Source organism: Beta vulgaris, chromosome 2, assembly GCF_026745355.1.
Source record: "Beta vulgaris subsp. vulgaris cultivar EL10 chromosome 2, EL10.2, whole genome shotgun sequence".
NCBI lineage: Eukaryota > Viridiplantae > Streptophyta > Magnoliopsida > Caryophyllales > Amaranthaceae > Beta > Beta vulgaris.
In genome coordinates, this window is record NC_079203.1 from 4,948,925 (window position 1) to 4,975,891 (window position 26,967).

A 26,967-nucleotide genomic window follows, 5' to 3' on the forward strand; every position below is an offset into this window, starting at 1 on the left:
TCTTTCCTTTTTTTTAAAAAAAAAAAAAAAAAAGAATAAGAAGAGTTCCTGTTCGTCTCTTTCTTCCCCAAATTATTTTGTTCTTTGATCTTTCTTCTTCTGTAACTTCCTAATGAGCTCAAATCTTCTGCTATAATCCGTCATCACTTCAGGTAAACCTCTCTTCATTTCAAAAACTTGAAGTTCATGTCAATTTCATGATGGATCTGCACTCATTTTCTCTCTCATCGTTCGAATTATTCTCTCTATTTCGCTGATTTTGATGACTGCAATTTTGCGTGATTTTTCCAACGAATTTCCGATTTGATCTAATTTGCAGATAATTTGAGCTGAAAATGGAGTGGTCTACGATACAACATCTGGATCTTCGACATGTAGGTCGAGAAGCCAAGCCTTTGCAACCTCATGCCGCTTCATTTCATCCCACTCAAGCCCTAATTGCTGCTGCTGTTGGAAAATACATTATCGGTAATTAGTGAACGTCATTTGTATGTATAATTTGACGTTAATTTTGTAGTTTGATTGTTGTTGTGTGATTGACTAGCATTAGAAATTGAATCTTAACTTTGGTGTTGTAGAATATGACGCTATTACTGGGAGCAAGATCTCCACTATCGACATTGGTTCCCCGGTTGTTCGGATGTCGTATAGTCCTACTAGTGGGCATGTTGTGATTGCTATTCTTGAGGTGATTTTCATGCTCTGTTTTTTTTTTAGTTCTTTACAATGAACTGTATTTTGCCCTAAGATACAGTAACTGCTGGTTTGCATATTGGTTTGCGGATTTCGCTCAATTTTTTTCATTCGTTTATTGGTGGTTTTGCTGTCTTTTGGCAAAATTTCCAATTTTTTCTTGCCCTCGCTTCGTCTGGACAAGGATGCCATTACATTTTGATAGATAGAAAAATGCTTAAGAATCAAACTTATCTTTTTGTAAGCAAAGGATAGTGTGATAAGGATAGTGTGCTTAACATATTAGCATTATTCTTCTTTCATGTTAGGTCATTTGGAACCACAATATGAAAGGTGCTCAACCATGAAACTCTCCCAACAAATCACAATAAATTTGTTTCTCTTACACCAAAATTTGGACCAACCTGACTTTACAAATTATAGTTTTGCGAAATATAGCGAGCATATATAATACTCCCTTTGTATTTTTCATTTTTTGTCTCATTTCCGGTTTCCATACAAACCAAGAATCAAAAAAGTAAATCGTGGGATGCATAAAGTCACGTGAACATTTTAAATACGAAAAGAGAAAATTACGAACGTATGACATATTCCACACAAGATATGTAAAGGATGGCATAACTTCAAATTATTAGATTTTATGTCATGTAACTTTGACTTTTAGGTTTTTTCTCTGATAAACTTGGAATATTGGTTCTTATTTTTCCTCACTGGGTGAAAAAAAGCTCTAATTTCATATCATCTAAAAGGTTCTGGGTATGAACATTCGATTACTCAACTAATGAAAGGCAGCGAACCTAGTAATTGAGAAGGCTATTTTACCAAAGGGATAAGTGTAATGAAAACATAGTTTTGTTTGGTGTAGCTCGAGGAAGAAGCATAGGATTACGACCTTTTCACCAAATTCTCCCAAGTTTCATGAAATTCACCAAATGTCCGGACACTTACACAAATACAGAACATGCCATTATGACTGACGAACGTCAACTCCGTTAGTCATAGGACCGTTAAAAAATATTTGATTGATCCGATCAAAAATTCAGATATCTGATCGGAATTTAAGGTTCTGGATTCAGATCGGATATCCGAATCAACTCCGTTAGTCATAGGACTGTCAAAAAATATTTGATTGGTCCGGTCCAAAAATTCAGATATCTGATCGGAATTTGAGGTTTCGGATCGGATATCCGAAAACAATTGGATCGAATACGGATCAGATTTTTTTTTTTTTCGGATATCCGAACTTGTACTTTTTGAAATACTAAATTTTTCTATATTTTGTAAAAAAACTGGAGTTTTTTGTATCCTAAACTAACATTGTAACCTAACGATCATATTCGGATCGGATATCCGAAAAAATTTGGATCGAAAATGGATTATATTTTTTTTATATTTCGGATATCCGAAATTATAACTTTTTGAAATACTAAGTTTTCCTTTTATTATTTAAAAAACTGGATATTTTTGTATTCTAAACTAACTTTATAATCTAACTATCAGATTCAGACCAGATCCTCACCTCCACTCGCCGCCCACTTCCCCAGTCTCAACCCTCACGCAGACAGCCAGACACCCTGCAATCTTCACTGGCCACCAGCCCACAACGCGCCAGCCTTCACCCTTCTTAGTAATTGCTGCATGGCTGCGCTCCACCAGCCTTCCTCTTCCCCAATATCCTCAGTCACCACAAGCTCTTCCTCTTCGCAACTCCAACCACCAACCCTTCCTCTTCCTCAAGTTGCTGTGTCAGACGTCAATGATAGTGGTTAGATATTTGCACAAAAGATGGGGAACTAAATAATGGGAAAAGTGGCTACAAAAATTGATTTCACAAGGAGTGAAAAATAAAGAAAAAAACTGATTGGATACTCCGATTCAAAATTTTGTATATCCAATTTTTTCTAGATCGGTTTCGTATCACATTTTCCTTTTTTATTTAAATTTCTTTTTGAAATATTAAATTTTCCTTTTTTTATTTAAAATCTAGTTATTTTTGTATCCTAAACTAACATTGTAACCTAACTATCAGATGCACACCTCATCAGTCATCCCCACCTCCCCTCACCGCCCACTTCCCCAGTGAGTCTCAATTCTTATGCAGACTGCCAGACACCCTGCCCTCTTCACTGGCCACCAGCCCAGCACGTGCCAGCCTTCGCCCTTCTTAGTAATTGCTGCACGGCTGCGCTCCATCAGCCTTTCTCTTCGCAGCCCAGTCCTTCCTCTTCCCTGATCTCCTCAGCCACCACAAGCTCTACCTCTTTGCAACTCCAACCGCCAACCCTTCCTCTTCGTCAAGTTGCGTTGTCAGCCGTCAATGATAGTGGTTAAATGTTTGCACCAAAAATGGGGAATCAAATAATGGGAAAAGTGGCTACAAAACTTGGTTTCACAAGGAGTGAAAAATAAAGAAAAAAAAACGATGGGATATCTGATTCAAATTTTCGTATATCCTATTTCTTTTAGATCGGATTCGGATCGCATTTTCCCGAGCCGATGTTTTAGGATATTTGAAATTTCAGATGTTAAATTAACTCCCATAGTAAGTCATTAGCCCCTAACTAACCTAATTAACCCTAATTACTTTATAAAAAAACTCATGTTTTAATCTATTTTCTTTTCCCCTTTCCTTCTCTATCCTCCATGGCAGCCTTGCTCACCACATGACAACCCAGCCACCACCAACACTGTCCTTAATTGCGAGAGTCGTGGCCAGCACCACAGCGCACCCACCGCCAACACCACCTCCCAGTCGACTGCAATAGGCAATAGCGCTCGTGGCCTAAAACCACTCAAAATGGTGAATATCATGAAAACTCCGGGGCATTTGGTGGAAAAACCATAGATTTAATTGTAGGAGAGAGAGAGAGGGGGGGGGGGGGAAGGGAATCTAAGTATTCTACAGATAGAGGATTTGGGAGAGAAAATCCTAAAGAAAAATTGTGAAGTTACTTTGCCTTTAGTTGTAGTCTTGGGAGTGAGTTAAGCCACTGGAAGCCTATGTTTGGTAACTCGTTCAGCTCCAAAGGATCAGGTAGGTTCATCAAATGATAATGTCCTCCTGGCACCCTGAAGTTGTCCATAATAGGTTATGAGTTAGCTGTAGGAAATAAGGATTAAACTTTAAAGTGAGGATTTGGGTCCGATCTATCACAATATTGATGGTGGCTATATTGACAAACCTGTTTATACCAGAAGACCCTTAGGAGTTAGGACTGGCAAAATTTAGATGTATGGGACTATACTCGTCACCTTCTGCTATTCATCATTTGCTCACATGCCTTAGAGCCGACCTTGGTGCTGCTCATATTGTGAGGATTGTTGAGTCTTTGGCTAGCCTCCTCTATCTCTTTTGCTGATTTCAAGACAGCTGGTATTTGTACATTTTGGTAGCACAGTGTTATTATAAAGTCTGTATGTTTTTTAAGGGTCAGAGTTGAGTCAGGAATAAACAATCTGTATGAGAATTGAGTAATTGACCTAACATCTCATGTTGAGTGGACGCACACAAGGCTTTCACTGCTTTGAAATTTTGAGATGATTAGGGCTTTGTGAGTTATTGTCAAAACGATTTCTCATATATATGATCTTGATTGTTTTTGTAATTAGAATTTTACTCAGTTGCAAAAGTTGAAGAAGCTGAGCCTTAAAGCTTGCAGTTATGTAAGAATAACACATATTTTGTTTAGATTGGATGTTGTAGCTGCTAGGTAATGGCTAGTGCTTGTGTATTCAAATAGGAATAAGGTGAGGGTCTAATAGTACTGACCTACTCATTCGATGAATGGTTCAGTTGTGCTGTCTCATAAGTTTAATGGGTTGAAAATTTCAAGATAAACACCTGTTATAAATTCATTCCCTCTCATATACCGGGTGAGGTTAAATCAATCAAGATAGGCGGGATCTGAATTAGGGTTTGTTTCCTGAATCTTCCCTACCTAATCTGCTCATATCATTTTGTGCTTCACCTCTAGTTAGTTTTTGCCCTTTCTATTTGTTGTGTAAGATGAAATGCAAGCCATTTCCGATAAGTAGGTTGTGAGTGAAAGTGGTGTACGGTTATGGATGTTTGTTTGAAATATTTTTTAGTTATCTTGTTTACTTAAAGGGAGCTTTTGTATCTGAGGAAAGGATTAAGGATTATGGGCATACAACCGATGATCACATTTTTCTTTTTGAATGATGTTAGTTTTTTGGTATGTTTATTGCAAAATTCATTGTGTTATTTTTCTCTCTTTTCTTTTTGGTAATATAATCATCATCTCTCTCACATTCATGCGCTTGACCCCTCATTAGTTGGTTCACTGAGTTGTTGTGGTTGTTGCCTTCTGCTACCAAGGCTATCAGCATATCAGTAGCAAACTAGCATTTGCTGAAAGCAAAGAGAACTTGAGCTCTTTAGTTTGTCAAAATTGAGAATTCTGTCAATGACATGTTAATATTGATTCCATCCTTTTGTTTTCAGGACTGTACCATTCGCTCCTGTGATTTTGATGCGGAGCAGACTTGTGTTCTTCACTCACCGGAGAGGAAAATGGAACCAATTTCTTCTGATGCTGAAGTTCATATGGCCTTGACTCCTCTCCAACCTGTTGTCTTTTTTGGTTTTCACAAGAGGATGAGTGTAACAGGTTTGTTTTGCTCTAAAGTAACTATTCATAGGATGGTAAATCAATTGGAGGTCTTTGCAGCTCAACTTATTTTGTTTGCATTCTCTTGTTATTTGGGTAGTTGGGAAGAGGTCTTCTAATGGGCAATATAATATATTTATGAGTAGGGTTGGTTGAAGCTTTTGTTGACTTGGAATATGAGAATTTTTATTGTGGGCTTCAATGCTCTTGCTGCATTTTCACTTGGGAGAGAACACAACAACAATGCCAAAGCCTTAATCCCAATAATATAGAATTTGTTATACTTTAGGTACAAATTAACCTTATAACTAAGATATCCAGTTCTTGTGGCATTCTGATAGTGGCTGGTTGACATGTTTATATGGGCAGGGATCGCGATAACTTTTATAGAATCTGGAATACTATAACTTATATAAGTTTTTGTTTTTATATCTTCATAATTACTGCTTCCTAGACTATAAATTTAGAACTGCTGCTACTGTCGTTAAGAGCATTATCATTATCTACTGCTGTTACTACTACTGCTTATAGTGCTGGTTGAACAGTTACCTATATGGCCATGAATACTGCTTATCTCTACTATTAGTTTCTGATCATATCAAACAAAGTAGTTTTGGGCATTGCTGGAAAGATGCATGTATCTCTTATTCTCATCCTCTCTAGACTTGCTTCCTATCAGTTCATTACAGTGGGTTTTAGTAGTTTATTGGTCATTGTTGCTTCTGCTGCCATCTTTGCTGTAAATAGCTCTGGATAACTGGTGACTTGGGAAATTTGTTTTCTCCATAGTAAGATGAGAGTTGAGGTAATCACGTTTAAGATAATGGTCTTGTCCATGATATGAACTTATGGCTTAAGCCATGGTGGCTCAGCATTTTAAGGTATTTCCATTCCATGTTTTTATACAGTTGTTGGAACTGTGGAGGGAGGTAGGTCACCAACAAAAATAAAGACAGATTTGAAGAAACCTATTGTGAATCTTGCTTGTCATCCCCGACTTCCAGTCTTGGTAATCCCACTGGCTTAATGTCGTGTTCATTTGTATATTGCTTCTCTTAAATTGTCTGACCAGCATTTCTGACATTCCTGTGGCCGTGCTTTCAGTATGTAGCCTACGCAGAAGGGTTGATTCGAGCTTATAACATTCATACATATGCTGTTCTCTACACATTACAACGTGAGACTGGAGTGACTTCATTGCCTTCTTCTCTAGATTGCTTGGCATGCACTTGGATATATTCATATATATGCCTCACTTTAACCTGATGTTGCAGTTGATAATACTATTAAGCTACTTGGTGCTGGTGCCTTTGCTTTTCATCCAACACTAGAGTGGATCTTCGTTGGTGACAGGCGGGGTACGCTTTTGGCATGGGACGTATCTACGGAGAGACCTAATATGATTGGAATGTAAGATCCTTTTTCTTTTTTTCATTTTTTGATATGTAATCTGACATCTATAAGTTACATACTACTAATTTTAGGTTTTAACAAATCATTGTTGAGTTAGCTGGTGTTAAGTAATGCATTGCTATCATGCTATCTTCCTTCAAATTGGGGCCTTTCTCCCTTCTTTCTCGTTATTGAGGTTATTTTTATATAAAAGTGGGACATTGTCATATGTACAATGGATCAATTATTATGTGTATGTTTTTATCAGAATACAAGCGGGCTCTCAACCTATTACCTCAGTTGCTTGGCTCCCAGCATTGCGATTGGTTGCAACTTTGTCAAAAGATGGTGCTCTTCAAGTGTGGAAAACAAGGGTGGTACTAAATCCTAATAGAGCGCCTATGCAAGCAAATTTTTTCGAGCCTGCTGGTAAGAAAAATCTTGAACTCATTCTATTGGTGACAAATATCTATTAGTTTTAACTTCATTTCCCATTTTTATGATTATCATTTGGCATTTGGCAAGCTGAACCGTAGAGCTATCAGAGTCATGTGATCATATCATCTGCTTCTAGCTACTAGTTAACCGAACCCTGGGTATCAGAAAGTTGTCTTTCATTTAGCGTTCCTTTACTTTGTGAGGCAATGACTAGTAATGAAGTTTACAATTGTCAAATGTTTTTGTTTGTAGAACAATGGACAACATACAAGCTCCTGTGTGTTTTTAGTTAGAAACATATCAGCAATAGTCCAAATTTCCTAATTGTAAATTAAAGGAATTATATATACGTTGGCTTGCCGAGGTTTGGAAGATGATTTCATTGTCAATTTGGTTGTGCTCTTGAAAGGAAAATCCAATATAATTCTAAAGGTTTAACTTCCATAGTGAAGGCTTCAAGTTCCATTTTAAGACTTTGGTATAGCTGGAGTCAAGATAAAAGTCTCCATGAGTTTCTGAGCGACACTTGAGTTTCCTGATTTTGTAGATAAATTGCTATTTAATATTTCGAGGGTTTGAGCATTTGAAATAGAGTATGGGGGATACTAGGGACGTGATTGGTTCACTGTCCTTTAGGTATCATTATCCCCCACTATCTAGATTACAAACGGTTAATGACTAATACCCCTAATCATGAAATATATTGATAACAATTTCTTTGAGGTTTCCCTATGAACAACTTTCTTTGGGAAGAAAAATAAAAAGTGAGAAGAATGGAAGGGAGCTGTCTGGTTTTATAAACCAAAAACTGACAGTTATTTATCGTAATTAGCGAAAAACACAAGTAGAAAAAGGATAATTTATGGTTCCTTACTATATAAGTGCTTATCTTTGATCATAAATATATATTTAAAGATAGAACTTGCACACTACAGTTTCCCCTTAAAATACTAAAACCATATAATCCATCAAAGTACATACGAAATCAGCGGCGGCTTGCAGCATTTGAGCGATAATGGCTTGTAGCATCTGAGCGATAATTCCATATGTCTATACCGGATGAACTATATACACAACTCTATTTGATAATGTTCACAGTTTCAGACAACTCTATAAATATCTTAAACGTGCGAACAATTTTGGACAAAATCTGAGGCCACCCCTTAATTACATTCCACCAGGGCCCAGGCATAAGATAATGTGCTTTGTTTGTGTATGTTTGCCTCTGTGGATAAATTTCTTGAAATCTTTTTTTTGAAGTTGTGTGTATTAATTTCCACAGAAATTCATGGGAAAGACTACTTTTTAGACAACTATAAACAATTTAGTCTGTAGGATTTTGTTGTGGTTACTGCTTGTTGTGAGCTATCCTTTGAAGCTGTTATCATTTTTTTTCCAATGTGTACCCATTCTCCTTTCTCTCTCTCTTGTATAGCAATTGAATCACTCGACATTCCGAAGATTCTATCTCAGCAGGGTGGAGAAGTTACTTATCCATTGCCACGTGTCAGATCTCTGGAAGTTCACGCGAAACTGAATATGGCCACGTTACTTTTTGCAGTTGAGTGGATTCATTTGGATGAATTTTCCTGGCTCATCACTTAATCTTTGATAGTTTTCTATCTTTGTTTTTGATATGATTTTGATTAAAGATAGGTTTGATGTGTTTCTGTCTTATCAGAAAATGGCTAGCGTGGACAATGTTAAAAATAATAGGGCATTCACTAGAGAAGGACGAAAACAACTCTTTGCTGTTCTTCAAAGTGCAAGGGGATCTTCAGGTGATAGTAAATTAATCTCAGCTTCTATATATGTTGGCTTTATCTGTCCTTGAGTTGCTTATCTGCATGCTTCATATGGATATGTGCTGAAAGGAAGACGCATACAAGTTACACTTGGGTGTTGACTTATGGAATATAGTAATTCTCATTTCTGAACTTCTAAACTCTTCAAAGATTTGGGTCAACTGCTCGTTTTTTTTTTCTTCAGTAAAAAAGAAAAGGCTTTTGCATCTTATACTGGTAGTCAGATATCATTGTAGATATGTAGCTTATAAGCAGTTTCTTTTTTTGGCGTAGTTCTTTTCCTAGAAATTTGAAGAGTTTGTTTGCTATAGCCTACAAACATTTGAGATGCAATGATGCCACTAGACCTATGGCTATATGTTACATTTTTTAAATGACTTACATCGCTAACATATGAGCTGCATTACAGTGATGCTTGTTTCTCATTGAATCAAATGAAGAGTAATGTGGGGGAAAATCTAGCAAACATCTCCTAGGAATTACCCATCCATATAAATGTGTTTTCCATTCTAGAATTACCCTTTTTGAGAATACTGGAAGCTGTTTCTGATTTTCTGTGATATTCACATCCCACATTCTTTGGCATATGTATATGAAAAACTTTTGTTGTCCATACTAGGTTTTGCTTCATCTTGCTGTTGAAAACCTGTATTTTCCAGGGCCATTGAATACCTTTTGACGTGTCCATTTATTGCAGCATCTGTTTTGAAGGAAAAACTTGCAACTTTGGGTTCGTCTGGAGTACTAGCTGATCACCAGTTACAAGCACAATTGCAAGAGCATCATTTGAAAGGGTGGGTTGAGATGATGCTTTAGTTTTCCATTCTTTTCCCTATTCTTCGCATATGAACATAGTGGAAATGAGGTGATGCATTAATTTTACTATGTTCTTTTGACTGTTTAAGAACTGATGTCAAGATTTTTGGATGCTCAAGTCTTCTAGAGACTTAAACAAAAAACACAGTTGATGCTTCGAGAAAGCTAGAATTTTTTTAGTACCCAAGTCCAAGTAATATAGGATATATTTTTTGACTTACATGAACAAACTCTGACGTGATTGTGAATTGGAAATTGGGAATTAATAGCTGCAATGTAACATATCTGTTAATCGGTATATGTTAGTTTGTCACTGTTTTGATTGAATGACAAATGTAAGCAGGGAAAATCTGACCTTTTATTTCATCTTTGTTCTTGATATTCAGTTATTTAATTTCCTGTATCTGATTAATATTTTCTCCATGTATGCCAGACAAAATCAGCTTACGATTGCTGATGTCGCGCGGAAGGCTTTTCTATACAGTGTATGTTGCTTTCCGTTGGTGCTCTTTCTCATACTCAACAAATTCATTTAAATCTTGTGCGGTTGGACGGTTGGAGGGGCCATCTTATGACTATGATACGCTTAGTGATATCCTCTTTATGAAATTTCGAGGCATATCTGTACTTATCGAGATATTTTATCTTGAAGGCATATCTGATCTTTGTCCTTGGAGCCTTTCCTCCTTTTGACCGGAAAGTACGGCTGTTGTAGAGATAAGCCCCATTTATGATGCTACCAAGTTAGGTTGTAAGTTAGTAGCATATTGTGGCTCTTTAATTTGCTACTGTCTTAGACATAATTAAGTAAGACTTCTGGAACTCGTCGTCATTTAACGTACATTGTATTCATGTTTGCAAAGCTCTACTAATGCCATTTAACACTGAGTCGAAAGTTCTCCAGCTGTTTGTTCAACGTATTTGTTTTTCTGATGTTCCAAATGGGATGTTACTATGTTTTTTGAAGCAATTTTCTCTTGATACTTATTTCTCCATGTGATGTGCTCCCTATCTTTTGTCTCACAGCATTTCTTGGAGGGGCATGCCAAAAGTGCTCCAATTGCTCGTTTGCCTCTCATCACCATACTTGATACTAATAACCATCTCAGAGACCTTCCTGTTTGTCAGGTAGGTCTTTCTTTGTTACCTACGAATTGGCTATCAGCTACTTCTTATACTTTGTTAACTTAACCTTCTCTGCCACTGAATCTGTATTGCGGTTCAGCCATTTCATCTGGAGCTTAATTTCTTCAACAAATCAAACAGAGTTCTACATTATCCTGTCAGGGCATTCTATATGGATGGCTTAAATCTTATGGCACATAATCTGTGTTCTGGAGCAGACAGCATTTACAAGAAGCTGTACACCTCGGTACAAGACCGACTTCCATACACTTGATATATCAATGCATGGGGTTTTTGTGCATCTACTTCCTTTGATAATGTCTTCTTGAGCTCTTCTTTTTCTTCTTTTGCCTTCAGATTCCCGGAAATATTGAATACCATCCAAAGAGCATTATATATAGTAGGAAGCAGAATTTATTTCTTGCTGTTTATGAGTTGAGTAGTGCAGCAAACGAAGTTGTTCTCTACAGGGAAAATACTGATACACAGTTGGCAAATAGTAAAGACAGCACAGTCAAAGGTAGGTATATATATATAGACAAACCAAATTCATGTCTTCATGGAGGAAAATGTATTCACACCATATGGTTTTCTTTTGTTGATCTAGGTGAAGATGCAGCTTTTATTGGCCCTGACGATACCCAGTTTGCAATTCTTGAGAATGATAAGATTGGACTTGCTTTGTATATACTCCCTGGAATGTCTTCTAAAGACCTTGATGAAAAGAATAAAGCAGCGCTTGAAGAAAATCCAACAGCAGATCTAGCTGCAGATGCTGCTCCAAGTTCAGTCAAGGGTCCAGTGCAATTTATGTTTGAATCTGAAGTTGACCGTATCTTCTCTACTCCTTTAGGTAATCACAAAAAAAGGTGTATGTTTTTTTGTTATACCTCTGTTCAGAATATCTTGCTAATTTCAGTATCTTTTGATGGCAGAATCAACCTTGATGTTTGCTTCTCATGGAAACCAAATTGCCTTGGCAAAGCTTGTGCAAAGCTATCGCCATTCTACCACTGAGGGCCATGGCCACTATATACCAACAACAGCTGAAGGGCGGAAGTCAATTAAGCTGAAAGTGAATGAGATAGTACTGCAGGTAGTATACTGAAACCTTTTGCTTTGTTACAGATATTTAAAATTGCTCAATAATCTGCTTGCTAATAGTATCTATGTCCTTTCTTCCCTTTGGGAAAAAAGGGCCTAGAATATAGAATTGTTGATACAGTTACTGTACGTAGTGCTCAAATTTGTATCTTGCTTGGCCTGCTTGCATAAAGGATCCCAGGCTAACATAGTATTGTTGTTGCTCTTCATCTACTGGCTTCAACAAACATCTGTTTTGGCCAGACTAGTGTACTGTTTGTTGAAGGCAGGTGTACAAAGTGATGTTTTCTTGACAAAGAATTCTAAAGCTTTTAGACAAATAATTAGTTACTAACTAGACATACCCAAGAATAGCAGATGATGTTCTTCATGTATCATTTAAATTTGCATCAATTTCAGCACAAACACTGTATTCTTTCTTTCAGATATTGTCTCTCTGCTATAGTAAATAAAGAAACTGTGAATATGATGAAAGCATGCATATCTGCCATTGAATTTATGTATACAAATTATATTTCATGATGTATTATAAGTGCTTGGATTTTATGTTTAGCAAGTTGTATAGCATAGTCATCTTCCGATTTTTTATTCTGATTAGTATAAAGATCTATATTAGAAAGATCTATATTAGAAAGACACCAAGGGGTGTGACCTACGTAAAATAGGACTGGTAAGGACAAAAAAGGTTCTAGCCCTCAATCAATTATAGATATGCTTGCTCTACAATTGCTTGAGGGCTAGAGCCTCTTTTTGTCATTAGCACTCCTTTTATACATGGGTGACACCACTTGGTATCTTTCTAATATAGATCTTTATTACTAATCGGAAGGAAAAAAAATAATAATGAGAAGATCACTACACTATAGAAGTTATTAAACATAAAAATCCAAACATTAGTAGAACTGACCATGAAGATGACTACACTATAGAAGTTATTAAACATAAAAATCCAAACATTAGTAGAACTGATCATGAAATATAAAAATCCAAACCCCCCTCTCAAGAAGTTGATGTGCATGAGGATGAGGTGATAGGGTTAGTAAATCTTGAGGAAATGCAGGATATGCATGAGGCTGTGCATGAGGATTGACTTATTGACTTTCTTTGCAGGTTCAATGGCAAGAAACTCTTAGAGGTCATGTTGCCGGGGTACTGACGACTCATAGAGCTATTATTGCTTCAGCAGATTTGGAGATCTTGGCTAGTAGCTTAACAAAATTTGATAGAGGACTCCCTTCAATATCCTTTGACAATAGGTCCCCACCCCCACCCCCACCATCATCACCCTTTATCTTTCAGTTTCTCGATTTTCTTAATTAAGAATATAGGGGTTCAAAACTTGTTGAACTTGACTCTTTTTGGTACTTTAGATCCCTTATGTGGATTGGTCCTGCTCTACTTTACTCTACTGCTACGGCCATCAGTGTGCTTGGATGGGATGGAAAAGTAAGGATAATCCTGTCCATAAGCATTCCAAATGCAGGTATTTTGATGTCTTTGTTTTTGTGCATTGTCGGATTACTCTATTGACTATGATACTCTCTCTGTCCTCAGAAAAATGTATGTTGCTCGGACTCTTCATTTCACCTCAAGTACTCGTGTCGGATCCTCGACAATTGGAAATGGGTGAGACACTTGGAACCTCTAGTGTGGGCCGAAAAATTGAAGAAGTTCCATTAAAATAGCCGAGTTGGGCACTTGGACATGCACCGGTATCGGACATGGGTACTTGAGTCCGAGCAACATATAAATGTCTTACCCTTCTGTTTTGTCATGTGGCAATATCAGGGAAATAAAACTCTCCCGTTCCATTACAGAATGGCCGTTTTGTAACGGGTTTTGGATTTATCGTTCCGCGAAATTTCGTTATGGAACGCCATAATAAAATTCACATACTTCTCGCCGTGTTGTTCGTTCCGTAACGCGAACTCACCGCGTTAGAAAGCTTTTATCCCCGTGACATCCGTTCTTTTCAAACATTGGCCAATTTTTTTTTTATGATTTAATTCTATAGTTGATGAAACATAATATTCTATTAGATTTGATTATATTATGTTGTAATAATGCTTCATAAACTAAAAAAATGCTTAAAACATGTTAATGTGAATTTTATAAAAAATTCACGACGCATCGGCCGCGAAATGTTTTATTTCCCCGTTACAAGCCGTTCCCGTGACAACGCGACCGTTCCCGCAAACACGACTGCGACCACTTTTTTTTTCCCTGGGCAAAATAACTATATTGCTCTAATATACGTTTATTTTGCTGCCGTCATTTGTCAGACTAATATGAATTACATTACTGTATTAATGTGCATTGGGTAGTCTGTCGCTGTCTATAAAATGTCAAAGGAACTTGGGACACAGGGAGTGTCTGAGCCAAAAGTTGTCGATTATTCTTGTTCAACTAATTTTGGGGTTCATGTCATTGAGTTTAAATTAATAATTTTACTGCAGTTCTTGTGGGTGCTTTAAATGATCGCTTGTTGCTAGCAAACCCAACAGACGTAAATCCCAGGCAGAAGAAGAAAATTGAGATTAAAAGCTGTCTTGTTGGACTTCTTGAGCCTCTTCTTATTGGTTTTGGAACAATGCAGCAATACTTTGGGCAGAAGCTTGACCTTCCAGAAACATTATATCAGATAACATCAAGGTACTCTCATGACTGGATGCTTCATGATGACATTAATGACCTTTTTTGACTTGTATAGGGTGCCTCTTGTTATCTGTGCCTTCAAAGTTAATTTTACACTCCTCTTTCTCTCTCTCTCACTCTCTTATTTCCTGTACATTTGTCCTTTCATCTAACATAATTCATAAAAATCTTGGTGAAGGTTTGACAGCCTGCGCATTACTCCTAGATCTCTTGACATATTAGCTAGAGGCACTCCAGTTTGTGGAGATCTGGCTGTGTCATTATCCCAAGCAGGTCCACAGTTCACTCAGGTGACTATTAAGTTATGCTTCAAAGATAATGATCCCTTTATATCTTTCATATGATTGTTGTTCCTCATCTGCACTTGTTAATACACCTAGGTGTTGCGGGGTAGTTATGCTATTAAGGCTCTTCGTTTCTCTACTGCTTTGTCCGTGCTGAAAGATGAATTTCTGCGTTCAAGGGATTATCCTCGATGTCCCCCTACATCTCATTTGTTTCATCGATTCCGCGAATTGGGATATGCCTGTATCAAGTATGTACATTTTTCATTTGAATCTTAATTAGCCCTTCACATAAGATCTGATTCTTGAACCTTATTGTCATGCACTCATGCTTCAGGTAGTTTTTACTGGGAGTGATGTTAGTGGTCATACTCATTTGTATGTGTGTGCTGCCAAACGAATATGTATACATTTATCTGTATATTTTATAATGTCTTTAAATATTTGGTGTTTGGTGCCTCTCACTTTCCCAATATGCGATCATTTCTATCTTCAGAAGTCACTTGTGAATGTTATCTAATGTTTGGCAAAGTCCTCCAGAAGCTTTTTTTTTTTGTTTTGAAGAAAATGCACTTTTTCTTGGTGAATTTAGCTAAAGTAGTACTAGTAGAGAAATTAAGTTGTAGGACATCTATGACAGCTGTACTAAATTTTGATGAAGACTTCTATGACCACCTACTAAGGATACCTCAGCTCTTAGGATGTCAACTCGTCAAGATGAAAACAACCCAGTCAAGACTAGCAAGAAGGTTGTCTCGCCAGAGTAATGTACTGTAAACTGAAAGTTTGTGAAAGGAGAGTCACATATTAGTTGCTGACTTGCTGTAATATTAGTAGTTACATTTTTTTGAAAAACAATCGCATTAGATGGCGCTGCCACTAACAGCAGTAGAGATAATAAAAAATATAACAAAAAACGGTAATGATAAACAAATGTGCTGCCCAAAAATAAATAAGTAGAAAAGGAGACAGTAATGAGATGGTAAACAATAGACATTAGCAGAAAGGCAGACTGAAGTAGCTTAATGTACACTAAAAAAGGGAATTGGTGTGAGGATTTCATACAATTTAGAATAACTTAAACTTAGAGAATTATATAGGTATCCTCCTTGAGCCTTTGAACTTTGCAAGAAGCTTAGATATGACTCCAACCTTAATGTGACACTAATGAAGAAGTGTCGTGACCCCCACATTTTTTTTTTTTTCTTGTTCGGGGGAGTGGTTGTGTTGTGACTCTAATGAAGAAGTGTTGCGACTTTAAGTCCTCATTTCTCATGTAATTATGTTTTCTCATGTGAACTTACCCCTAGATATATATAATGCAATAATGCATGCATAATGTGGATTATCAATTGCAGCAGCCAATATCATTTTTTCTATGCCAAAGATTTTGGCCTTCTTGATAGGGTTAACAGATAGGTTAGAAATGATATTGCAGATATGGACAGTTTGACAGTGCCAAGGAAACATTTGAAGTAATTTCGGACAATGAAAGTATGCTTGATCTGTTTATATGCCACCTTAATCCTAGTGCAATGCGGCGTCTTGCACAGAAATTGGAAGAAGACGGTGGTGATCCAGAATTGAGGAGATGCTGCGAAAGAATTTTACGAATTCGATCCACTGGATGGACACAAGGTATTTTTGCGAACTTTGCTGCTGAAAGTGTGGTTCCTAAAGGACCTGAATGGGGAGGTGGAAATTGGGACATCAAAACACCTACAAATATGAAGGATATACCTCAATGGGAACTAGCTGCTGAGGTAATGCCATACATGAAAACTGATGATGGGCCTATTCCGGCAATAGTAACGGATCATGTTGGTGTTTATCTTGGTTGTATAAAAGGAAGAGGCAATATTGTTGAAGTGAGAGAAGATAGCTTAGTGAAAGCTATTACATCTGCTGGTGGGGACGATAAGCCAATGGGGATCCCAACATCCTTCGCTGATTCCATATCAAGCAAGGGAGCTACTGCAGCTGATACAAAGGGTGCTTCTTTGATGGGTCTAGAGACTCTCATCAAGCAGCCTTCAGGAGCGGCTGCTGCAGACGCGCAGGCAAAGGCTGAGGAAGAATTTAAGAGTTCACTGTATGGTCCTTCTGGTGGTGATAGTAGTGATGATGAAGAAGGGGAGTCAAAAACTAAAAAATTTCAAATTAGAATAAAACCACCTTCATCTGCTACTGTGGATGTTAATAAAATTAAGGAAGCAACACGGCAGTTCAGTTTGGCCCCACCAATGGGTAGGACCAAGTCATTAGCTGGTGGATCTCAGGACCTTGGCCTTACCTTCCCACCTGCTGTTACAGCGACCACCACCGGCTCAACTACTGTTACTGCTGCACCTGGGGACATGTTTGGTACTGATACACTAGCTCAGCCACCTGCTTTTGCACAGCCATCTCCAGTGGTTAAGGGAGGTGGGTTAAGTGCTAGGCCTATTCCTGAGGACTTCTTCCAAAACACTATCTCATCTCTTCAAGTTGCTGCTTCACTCGCTCCCACGGGGACTGTAATTTCCAAACTGGATCAGAACTTTCAAGGGGCTGGAAGCCACCAGGTGGCAACTAGTCAGTCCACTTCGTCTGCAAACAATGTTAATTTTGCACATGGTGGCATGTCCCCTCAAGTGGCTCAACAACCTGTACTTCCAGTTGATTCATTTGGGCTTCCAGATGGAGGAATCCCACCACAGTCAGCGGGACAGACTGTGATCCAACCACATCCTCAGGTTCAGGTCACTCAACTACCTAATTCCTCTCAGCCTTTGGATTTCAGTGTATTAGGAGTTCCTCCTGGCGCGGCAGACTCTGCAATGCCACCGGTGCAACCTGCTCCTCCAGCTTCTGTACGTCCTGGACAGGTGAGTAGTTTTGTTTGTCCGTATTTGCACTTAGTATTTCTTGACCAACTACAAAACATTTTTACATTGCTTTGTTTCTTAAGATTGTATTTACTCTATTACTTTCTTACTTTCTTATGTGCCTTCATAGTTCAGACTTCTCTATTTGTAGATTTCTGCTCCGTCTTTTTGCATTGTGGTGTAGCCAGTCCACAGTTATGAAAAAAAATTCATCAATTGCAAAAAAATTCATATAGTTAATTTCTTTCCCATGGATAATATACAGCAGCTGTTTGTTCTCGAGTGTTCCTAATTTTTGCATTACCCTCGTTCTACTAAAACAGGTTCCTCGTGGAGCAGCTGCTCCAGTATGCTTTAAGACGGGACTGGCACACCTCGAGCAGAATCAGCTACCAGATGCTTTATCCTGCTTTGATGAAGCTTTCCTTGCTTTAGCCAAAGATCATTCACGTGGCTCTGATATTAAGGCTCAAGCCACTATCTGTGCTCAGTATAAGATCGCTGTTACTCTTCTTCAGGTATTACTTCCCTATTCAACCTTTAAGAAGCTCAGTATCTTCCTTTAGCACCAGTGTCCCTTTTGTTTGGTTATAGGTTGTGTTGACTTTTGACCCTAGTCGTTTGCCTGCATTCTTGTGGAGAGACTGCAGCTCATTTATAGTAATTTTGCACTGGGGTTAGAGCAAGCCTCGACCTTAGGCCCTTGGACAAATATCTTGAAATTGAAGCCAACTGGAAAATCGATGAGCTTTATGTTCTAGTTGAGATGCTTAATTGCAGGCTTGCTGCTGCTGTCCAAGTGTCTGAAATGAAGTGGAAAGCAAAAGCCAAATAGCTTAATGTATATATATACTGATGTTTACTATTTGATACTCCCCCTGTTTTTAAATTGATGGTCCATTTTGGCTTGTACATTTGCCAATGCACAGTTTTGACCATTAATATCTCTAATTATCAATTACTAACTACAAAAAATTGACATTTTGAAAACATACGTTACACAAATTCAACATCTTGTATGTTAAAATTGGGATTCATACATGTGTAGAATAAAGTGGTCAAAGTAGAGTTTGTGAATAGTGCTAAAGTCAAAATGGAGCATCTATTTAAAAAAAGAGGGAGTAATTATCTTGCATAATATTACTCTCTTTTGGCCGTGTATCTATCCACATAATTTTTCCACCTATATATTCAGACCATTGACCCAAGTTAAACTAATTTTTCAGGAAATTGGACGGCTACAGAGAGTTCAAGGCCCTCGTGCTATTAGTGCAAAAGATGAGATGGCTAGATTGTCACGGCATCTTGGTTCGTTGCCCCTTCTAGCAAAGCATCGTATAAGCTGCATAAGAACTGCCATAAAAAGGAACATGGAAGTCCAAAATTATGCTTATTCGAAGCAGATGCTTGATCTCCTATTCTCTAAGGCACCTCCTGGCAAACAAGAGGAGTTGAGGAGCCTGATTGACTTATGTGTCCAGAGGGGCTTAACGAACAAATCAATTGACCCCATTGAGGATCCTTCCCAATTTTGTGCTGCCACCCTAAGCCGATTATCAACAATTGGTTATGATGCTTGTGATCTCTGTGGTGCTAAATTTGCTGCTCTATCAGCACCTGGATGCATTATATGTGGTATGGGAAGCATTAAAAGGTCAGATTCTCTGGCAGGTCCTGTTCCTTCACCATTTGGCTGAGGTTGACGAGTTAATAGATTTTTTTCCCCAAATTGAGATCAAATGGTCAATACTTGCAATTTCGTACGGGCTATGGAGCATGGTTGCAAATTCAATTTCTGACCCCTATGCGAGACTTGAGGCCAGCCGATGGTTGGTATCTTCATATTTTCAGTGTGCCCTCCGAGTTTATTTTCGTTTTTTTTTTTCCTTTTCATTCTCTGTACTGTGCTGGGTTTAGAGCTTGGAAAAGAAAGAAGTGGTTGTCTCACTCGGTTTTTGTGCTTATTTGTATGTATTATAAGTTTTTCCCCTTTTGGAAGGGTTCTGTCACATTGTATCTAGCCATTGTTGCCTGTATAATATAGTTCAGACTGTAGAGTTATTATATTGAGTAGGTTTGTAAGTTGTAACCATTGAATTAACAGTCCTATCAGGATATTAAGCATGTTTAATGATGAGGAAATTCTTTTGCGATATTGATTCATAACATGAGATATTTAATCTTTAACTGAAGTTTACACTTTACATCGAGAGGCACAATGATAGAGCAAATTTACACGTTTCCACTCTAATGGGAATTGCAACGGAATTTATGGAAGTTGTTTGAAGGTGGTGATGTGAATGTTTTTCCTAAAAACGTTCCAACGAATGATCAAACTTTTTTTAGGATCAAAAGTTTTTCCAACGAATAAGTTTGAATGTTGGAGGAATTTTGATTAAAAAATTTTTTTATTAAAAAAATAATTAAAAGTTTGTATTATTGCAAGAGAACGGGCAAAAAGTTTGTATTATTCTTGTTAAAAAGTCTATACCTTACCTTAATTTTCAAACTTTTTTACGACTATATTGTTTAGGGAGCGTTTGGTTCATATAGTGGTATGGGTTTGAAATCAGGAATGAAATTAAGGTGATATAGGTTCGGAACTTGATACCTAATATCATGTGTTTGGTTTTATTTGGAATTTTTTTCTTCTATTTAACACCTAAAGGTATTGGTATGAGTCAAATCCACCTCCCCACTTGGATTTCTAAACCCCATATCTTATGGGTTTGATATATGGGTTTTAAATCTATCAAATTATAAAACAAATACTAGATATAGGTTGTGCTCATTCTAAACACATACCTCATACCAAAATCATATGAACCAAACACTTCCCTTAGTGGTTTTAAAAAGGATGCGGGAGGCGCCAACTAAACTTGAAGTTTATCAAATCAGATACATCCTTTCAACTTGATTGCTTTGTCAACTCAACCTGCAGTTCATCAAATAAACTAATTTGGCTTATTTATCCTTCTGAAAACTACTAAGAGTTTGTAGAGCTTAGTAAGTCTTATGTGAGATTGCTTTTTTTTTTTTGAGGGGTTATGTGAGATTGCTTTATAACGATATTATGGTAAGATTATTTCGATTTCTTCCATAAAAGAGTCACTTTGTATATAAGTGACATGTTTTTATAATTTGAAGCACGCATTGTGCGTTGTAAAATCCGTAAAGAGCAAATGATAGAACTAGAAAAAGGAGGAAGTACAAGGGGAGAGAGAGAAGACACCAAAAAAGTATGATAATACCCTCATCTAAAAAAACAAAAATAATATCTCAATTTTGTTAAAAAAATTAAAAAGAAATAACTAACTATGCAAACCACCGAGTTAAAGGTGATCAAAAGGCAGGTCGGGTCGGGCCGCCCATAAAAATATTGCTCATTAGTTGGGCCGAGGACAAATTCGGGTCAAATTTTGTGTCCAAAACTCACTTTTCGGGTAAAAACAATGGGGTTTTCGGGGTAAATTTTGAATTTGAAAGTCGTTATTAGGTTGCTCAAAACCTGTCACAAACTCAAAAAAGTTCGATCTGGACCGACCCCGAGTTCGGGACCAAAAAAACTACTCAAGCCCGTGCATTTTTCAGGCCGGACACACTTTGATCAGCTCTACACTGAGTACCTTATTTAAGAAAAGAAAAAGTCTAGGATCCATGAACACATCATTTTACCCTAATTTCGACTATCCTTATATGCACACAAAAGCATATAGAAAGCTTAACTACATAGTAATATTTACGATAAATTGTTCGTTATTATTTTTATTTTTTAAAAACCAATATGTTAGAGAAGTTGTGGTTGTTCTTTTTGTTAATTGAGGGTATAACTATAAAAGAGGGTGAACACCAGTCTTCTTCCCCTCTTCACTTACTCCATATGTCATTTTTTAGTTGCTACAATTGCTTTTTCACAGGTTTTAAGACACAACTTCAAACATTAATATCTTTAACTATGCATAAGAAAAAATTATAAAAGTTATCTGAAACATATCAAGATAAATCAAATGAGATCTGACTTGACTATGTTTTTCCGTACGTAGATAAGCTCAAAGTGAGTCAAAGTTTCCATGTGAACAATACCCATAGTCATAAAGTAGCAACTAGAAAAAGATGGATGGAGTATGCACTAGGTGACTATTTCTACATAGGGATGGCAGTGGGGCGGGTCAAGTAGGAGACCCGCCCCATTCCCGCCCAATTGGGGCGAGAATGGGTCTAGGTTTGGCGGGGATGGGGACTAAAATTGTACTCGTAATGGGTGGTGGAGCGGGTGTGGATTTTATGTTATACCCGCCCGCCCCGCCCCACCCCCGCCTTCCCCACCCCCACCCCGCATTAGGGATGGCAGTGGGGCGGGTCAAGTAGGAGACCCGCCCCATCCCCGCCCCCGCCCAAGTGGGGCGGGGATGGGTCTAGGTTTGGTGGGGATGGGGCGGGGATGGAGATTAAAATCCTACCCGCAATGGGTGGTGGAGCGGGTATGGATTTTATGCTATCCCCGCTCACCCCGCCCCATCCCCGCCCGCCCCGCCCCACCACCGCCCTCCCCACATATATATGATTAAAATTCTACTTATATACTTATATTTATTAATAATTTTATCTTGCAAAATATAAATATGTGGGTATGACGCAGGTACGAAGTGGGTGCGGATACCCATGAGGGTGGTGGGGGTTAGGGATGGCAATTGGGCGGGGCGGGGCGGGTGCGGAGGATGGTACCCCCACACCCGCACCCGCATTAAATTCTCATCCCCATCCCCGCCCCACCACCCATTGCGGGGAAAGATTCCATCCCCATCCCCGCCCTACCATCCATTGCGGGGGGAAATTCTAGACCTACCCCGCCCCACCCCCGCACCCGCGTTGTGCCCGCGTCATACCCACTTCATCCCCGCAAAAAATCCACCAAAAAACTCTGTCATAAATCCATTATAGTTGTCTAATTCACAAAATCACAATATAATATAGTAAAAGAAAAGTTAAAATACATTAACAAAGGCAAATGTTTTATTACATTTCAAAAGTGTTTTCAAATACGTTACTAATATATGTATATAAATAGAATTTTAATAATAAATATGCGGGCCATCTACATGTCCACAACATTGAAACTGCTTCTTCTCCCTCCCATTATCCGCAAAAGGGCTTTCATTACCTGCATAAAACCAACATCAGATTAACAACATAAGACCAACATCAGATCAAATACCTTTGATCCAACCACAAGAACAAAATCTTGTGCAATCGTAAGTTCAACTAACCGTTCCTCAAAGGTATCTTTTACTTGGTAATTTATCTGTAGAAAACCCTTAATTGAAATTTGCTATTGATGTTTCAACGTGAATTCGACAAACACTCGTTATTAGGCCCGGGCTATGCCCCGAGTAAGAAAATTTTCATTTATTAATATTGTACTTTGATATGATAGTACTAAATACAACTTGGTCTAGTGGTTAAAACTTTAGTTCATAAACTTGAGGTCACGGGATCAAAACCTATACAATGCAATTTCTAATTTTTTTTTATTGTACATGGATTACATGAACTAAAACTCCCTAGGGAGAGCGCCACGTGGCACCGTTTCTGGTTTACGCACGCCTTTTAATATATTAGTATAGATGGGAAAGGGTGGCAAGCTAGAGTTGGGTTGACAAAAAGGGAAATAAAAAGATGCAAGTCAAAGATAGTAAAAAAAAAATTACGCAAAAAAAAAAACTAACTACATACTTTAGCTCTATTTCCTCGAGGAAAGAGGGGAGACAAATTATTCCACGTTATTAGATATCACTGTTATTAGACCCGGGCTATACCCCGGGTAAGAAAATTTTCATTTATTAATATTGTACTTTGATATGATAGCACTAAAGACAACTTGGTCTAGTGGTTAAAACTTTAGTACATGAACTTGAGGTCACGGGATCAAAACCTATACTATGCAATTTCTAATTATTTTTTTATTGTACATGGATTACATGAACTAAAACTCCCTAGGGAGAGCGTCACGTGGCACTGTTCCTGGTTTACGCACGCCTTTTAATATATATTAGTATAGATTAGACAATTAATTTAGGAGAAGGTATTGGGTCAAACGCGTCCGACCATAATATTTGGTCGGACGACTTTTAGTTGGTTTCAATTTTTTTCAGTTGGTTTCAAAAAAAATTTCAGTTGGTTTCAATTTTTGTTCAGAAGACCAAATGAAAGAAAAACAACACAAGCTGAAAGAATAAAGGAACAAACTGAAAGAATAAAAAAACCAACTGAAAGAATAAAGGAACCAACTGAAAATATAAAACAACCAACTGAAAATAAAGTAACCAACTGAAAATATAAAACAAGCAACTGAAAGAATAAAGTAACCAACTGAAAGGATAAACCAATCCAATACTAAAATTCCTTTCAGTTAGCTTTACTTTCCTTTCAGTTAGCTCTATTTTTCTTTCATTTAGCTCTATTTTTCTAACATGAAAATATAACATACACAATTATACATACTCCCCTCACCTTTTCCCCACTTCCACTTTCCTCTCTCTCTCCTCCTTCACCCACCTTCACTCCAAACTCCACCATTCCCGGCCCAATGCACTAACCTCTTCTCTCTCTCTCTCCTCATCATCAACAATGACTTCCTCCATGTCCATCTCCGTTGGAGCTCCACAACCATACCCTTGCCCATCTTCCTCCAAAACTTACTACAATAACAACGACTACTGCAACCTCTTCTACTTCACCGTCATCTCCAAACTCTGCAACAACCGCCGCAACAACAACAACAACAACCGCCGCTAGGGGTGAAAGTTATTCGGATAAAATCCGAAATCCAAAATCCAATCCAATCCAATCCAATCCAAATTAGTAATTCGGATCGGATTCGAATTGTGTTCGGATTGGATTCGGATTGAGAATTTTTGAAAAATTGGATTTCCGGATCGGATTGGATTGAGGGTAATTGGATCCAAAAATCCAATATAACTGAATAGTAATATGCCTTGTATTATGTATCTGGATTGGGCTTAAGTGCTTAACTGATTTTTTATTATAAAAAAATACTCCATAGTCCAATACACATAGAACTTCAATCCTTCCCCTAAAGGACTAACTGCACTTAATTCCTCATTTCCTAAATCTACTAGGCTGCTGTTGTGCTTAATTTATTTCTTCGAAAAATCAAATTTTTAAAAAAATCGGATTTTCAGATCGGATCCAATCTAGAGTATGAAATTTCGGATTGGATTGGATCGGATTCAAACCCTAATTGGTTTGGATTCGGATTGAAAAATTGAAATCCAAATTTTATTCGGATCGGATTGGATTAGGCCCTAATCCAAACCGCACACCGAACTTTCACCCCTAACCGCCGCAACTTCCAGTTAGGGATGGCAACAATTGCAATCAACAAATTATTTCAAATTATGCTTCACAATTCCAGCAACAAAATCGAAGGAACAACAAAATCAAAACAAAACCGAAACAGCAGCAAAATCAAAACAAATATCAACATAAACCCAAAAATCAACAAATAAACGAAAATGAACCAAAAAATTAAACGAAAATCCACTAATAAACGAAAATTGAAACATAAACCCTAAAATCGAAATAAATTACATAATGACTAGATCTAAACGAAAATCAGCCAAAAACAAATTGTTATGAAAATACAAGAGAACGAAAATATATATAAAAATAAAAAATAAATCAAACAAAAAACTAGAGAAACTAAACCAAAAATCAGTCAATTCTTCCTTGTGCTTCCTCGGTTGATGAGAGAGAAGGGTGGGTAGGGATTACTGGTCGCGTGCCCGGGAGGCTGGGACTTCTCTTTTGCTGGCGAGTGGGTGGTTGTTGGTGGCGGTTGTACGTGGGTGGTGGTTGTTGGTGGCGGCTGACCAAGGAGAAATTGGGGGAGAGAGAGAAGCGCAGTGTGACTGTGTGAGAGAGACAGAGATAGAGAGAGAGGATGAGGAAAGAGAGAGAGAGAGAGAGAAGGGGCGGAAAAAGAGGGTAGGGGCTGGGGACTTGGGGTCTTCGGGTTTTATTGCTAGGGTTTTAGCAAGCCTTTATTAAAACGGATCTGCAGATCCGGGTCCGGGTTTATTGTACAGATCAGGACCCGGATCCGTGATCTGACAAGTGGACCCGGATCCGACCCGAATCCAACGGGTCCATAATTTTAGGATCCAGACCCAGAAAAACGAATTCGGGTCCACGGATCCGGGCCGGAGCCGGGATCCACTGCCATCTCTACTTCAAGTCGGTGCAGATAATGTGGTCAGATTAACCCGGTTCGATTTCGACGGCGACACCGACCTGCTCTTATCTTCTCCTCCCTTCTTGACTAATGGTCCCGCTCCAGTTGCAGAAGGTGTGGAGGTCGTCAAGGAGAGGGGGGTAGCTGAAGGTGTTAAGTTGTGATGGAGAAGAAAGAACGCATCTTGTATCTGTTGCTCTGTAATGAACTTGGGCAGCTCATCTGACCAAATGTTTGGGTCAGACGGTCTGACCCAATACTTTCACTTATTTTAAATTTTAAGTTATGGAATATGATATATGCAACTAGGGGTGCTTATCGCACAAATCGAGCCTGAACTGATCGGCCTCAGCTCAGCTTGTTTATCGTTTAGCTCGGATAGGCTCGAACTTGAGCTCGTCGAACTCAATAAGTGAAGCTCGGCACGAAAGCTCGACTTGGCTCCGCTCTGTTCGAGCTCGACCTTGATTTGAGACAAATTAAAAATAAACCAACCCAACAACATTCCAAACAGAAAATTCATATTCGAAAATTTAAAAAGTTGTTGACTAATTTTTTTAGAATTATAGACTAAATTCAAAAAGTACCACGAATAAACATATTTTATTTTTAATTTTACTTGCTAACCAAATGAATTACTTACCCATATATATATAAATCGTCAAACTAGATCTAAAAGGATACAAAAAAAGAAGACACGAATTGTTATTTTTTAAAAGTGTTTTAGCATATAAAAACTTTTTAAAGGCTTTAAATTATATTAATTTTTCTACATAAAAATAATAGTCGAGTCTATTCAAGAGCTTTTCGAGCCGAGCTTGGCCTAGTTCGGCTTGGCTCGTTAAGGTCTCAAATTGAGCTCGAATCCTAGCCAAGCTACCACAAGTCAAGCTTTGATTGAGG

General features: G+C 38.0%; 1 protein-coding gene across 2 annotated transcripts; it reads left to right on the top strand.

Moving 5' to 3' along the window:
- The first annotated feature begins 11 nt into the window (after window positions 1-11).
- On the top strand, window positions 12-19,963 carry LOC104906319 (hypothetical protein). 2 transcript variants are annotated; one of them, XM_010695054.4, is made up of 25 exons: window positions 12-152; window positions 320-468; window positions 579-688; window positions 5,159-5,324; window positions 6,233-6,333; window positions 6,429-6,501; window positions 6,599-6,734; window positions 6,985-7,145; window positions 8,590-8,714; window positions 8,836-8,935; window positions 9,657-9,753; window positions 10,209-10,260; window positions 10,802-10,903; window positions 11,001-11,147; window positions 11,258-11,420; window positions 11,508-11,753; window positions 11,836-11,996; window positions 13,115-13,243; window positions 13,370-13,487; window positions 14,461-14,656; window positions 14,838-14,949; window positions 15,040-15,194; window positions 16,382-17,810; window positions 18,134-18,328; window positions 19,037-19,963. In XM_010695054.4, exons 2-25 carry the CDS (start codon window positions 336-338, stop codon window positions 19,505-19,507), a joined length of 4,878 nt encoding a protein of 1,625 aa, XP_010693356.2. In that variant the 5' UTR covers window positions 12-152; window positions 320-335; the 3' UTR covers window positions 19,508-19,963. The 2 variants fall into 2 exon arrangements, with proteins under 2 accessions (XP_010693356.2, XP_057248428.1); XM_057392445.1 differs by lacking the exons at window positions 12-152; window positions 579-688 and having other exon boundaries at window positions 327-468.
- Window positions 19,964-26,967: the final 7,004 nt, after the last annotated feature.

Bases quoted from the DNA above. Each gene is read 5' to 3' on its own strand.
- LOC104906319 (XM_010695054.4), top strand. From the start codon at position 336: ATGGAGTGGTCTACGATACAACATCTGGATCTTCGACATGTAGGTCGA. The intron at 6,735-6,984 runs GTAAGATCCTTT...TGTTTTTATCAG, and splicing joins AGACCTAATATGATTGGAAT to AATACAAGCGGGCTCTCAAC. The intron at 13,244-13,369 runs ATATCCTTTGAC...TCTTTTTGGTAC, and splicing joins TTGATAGAGGACTCCCTTCA to TTTAGATCCCTTATGTGGAT.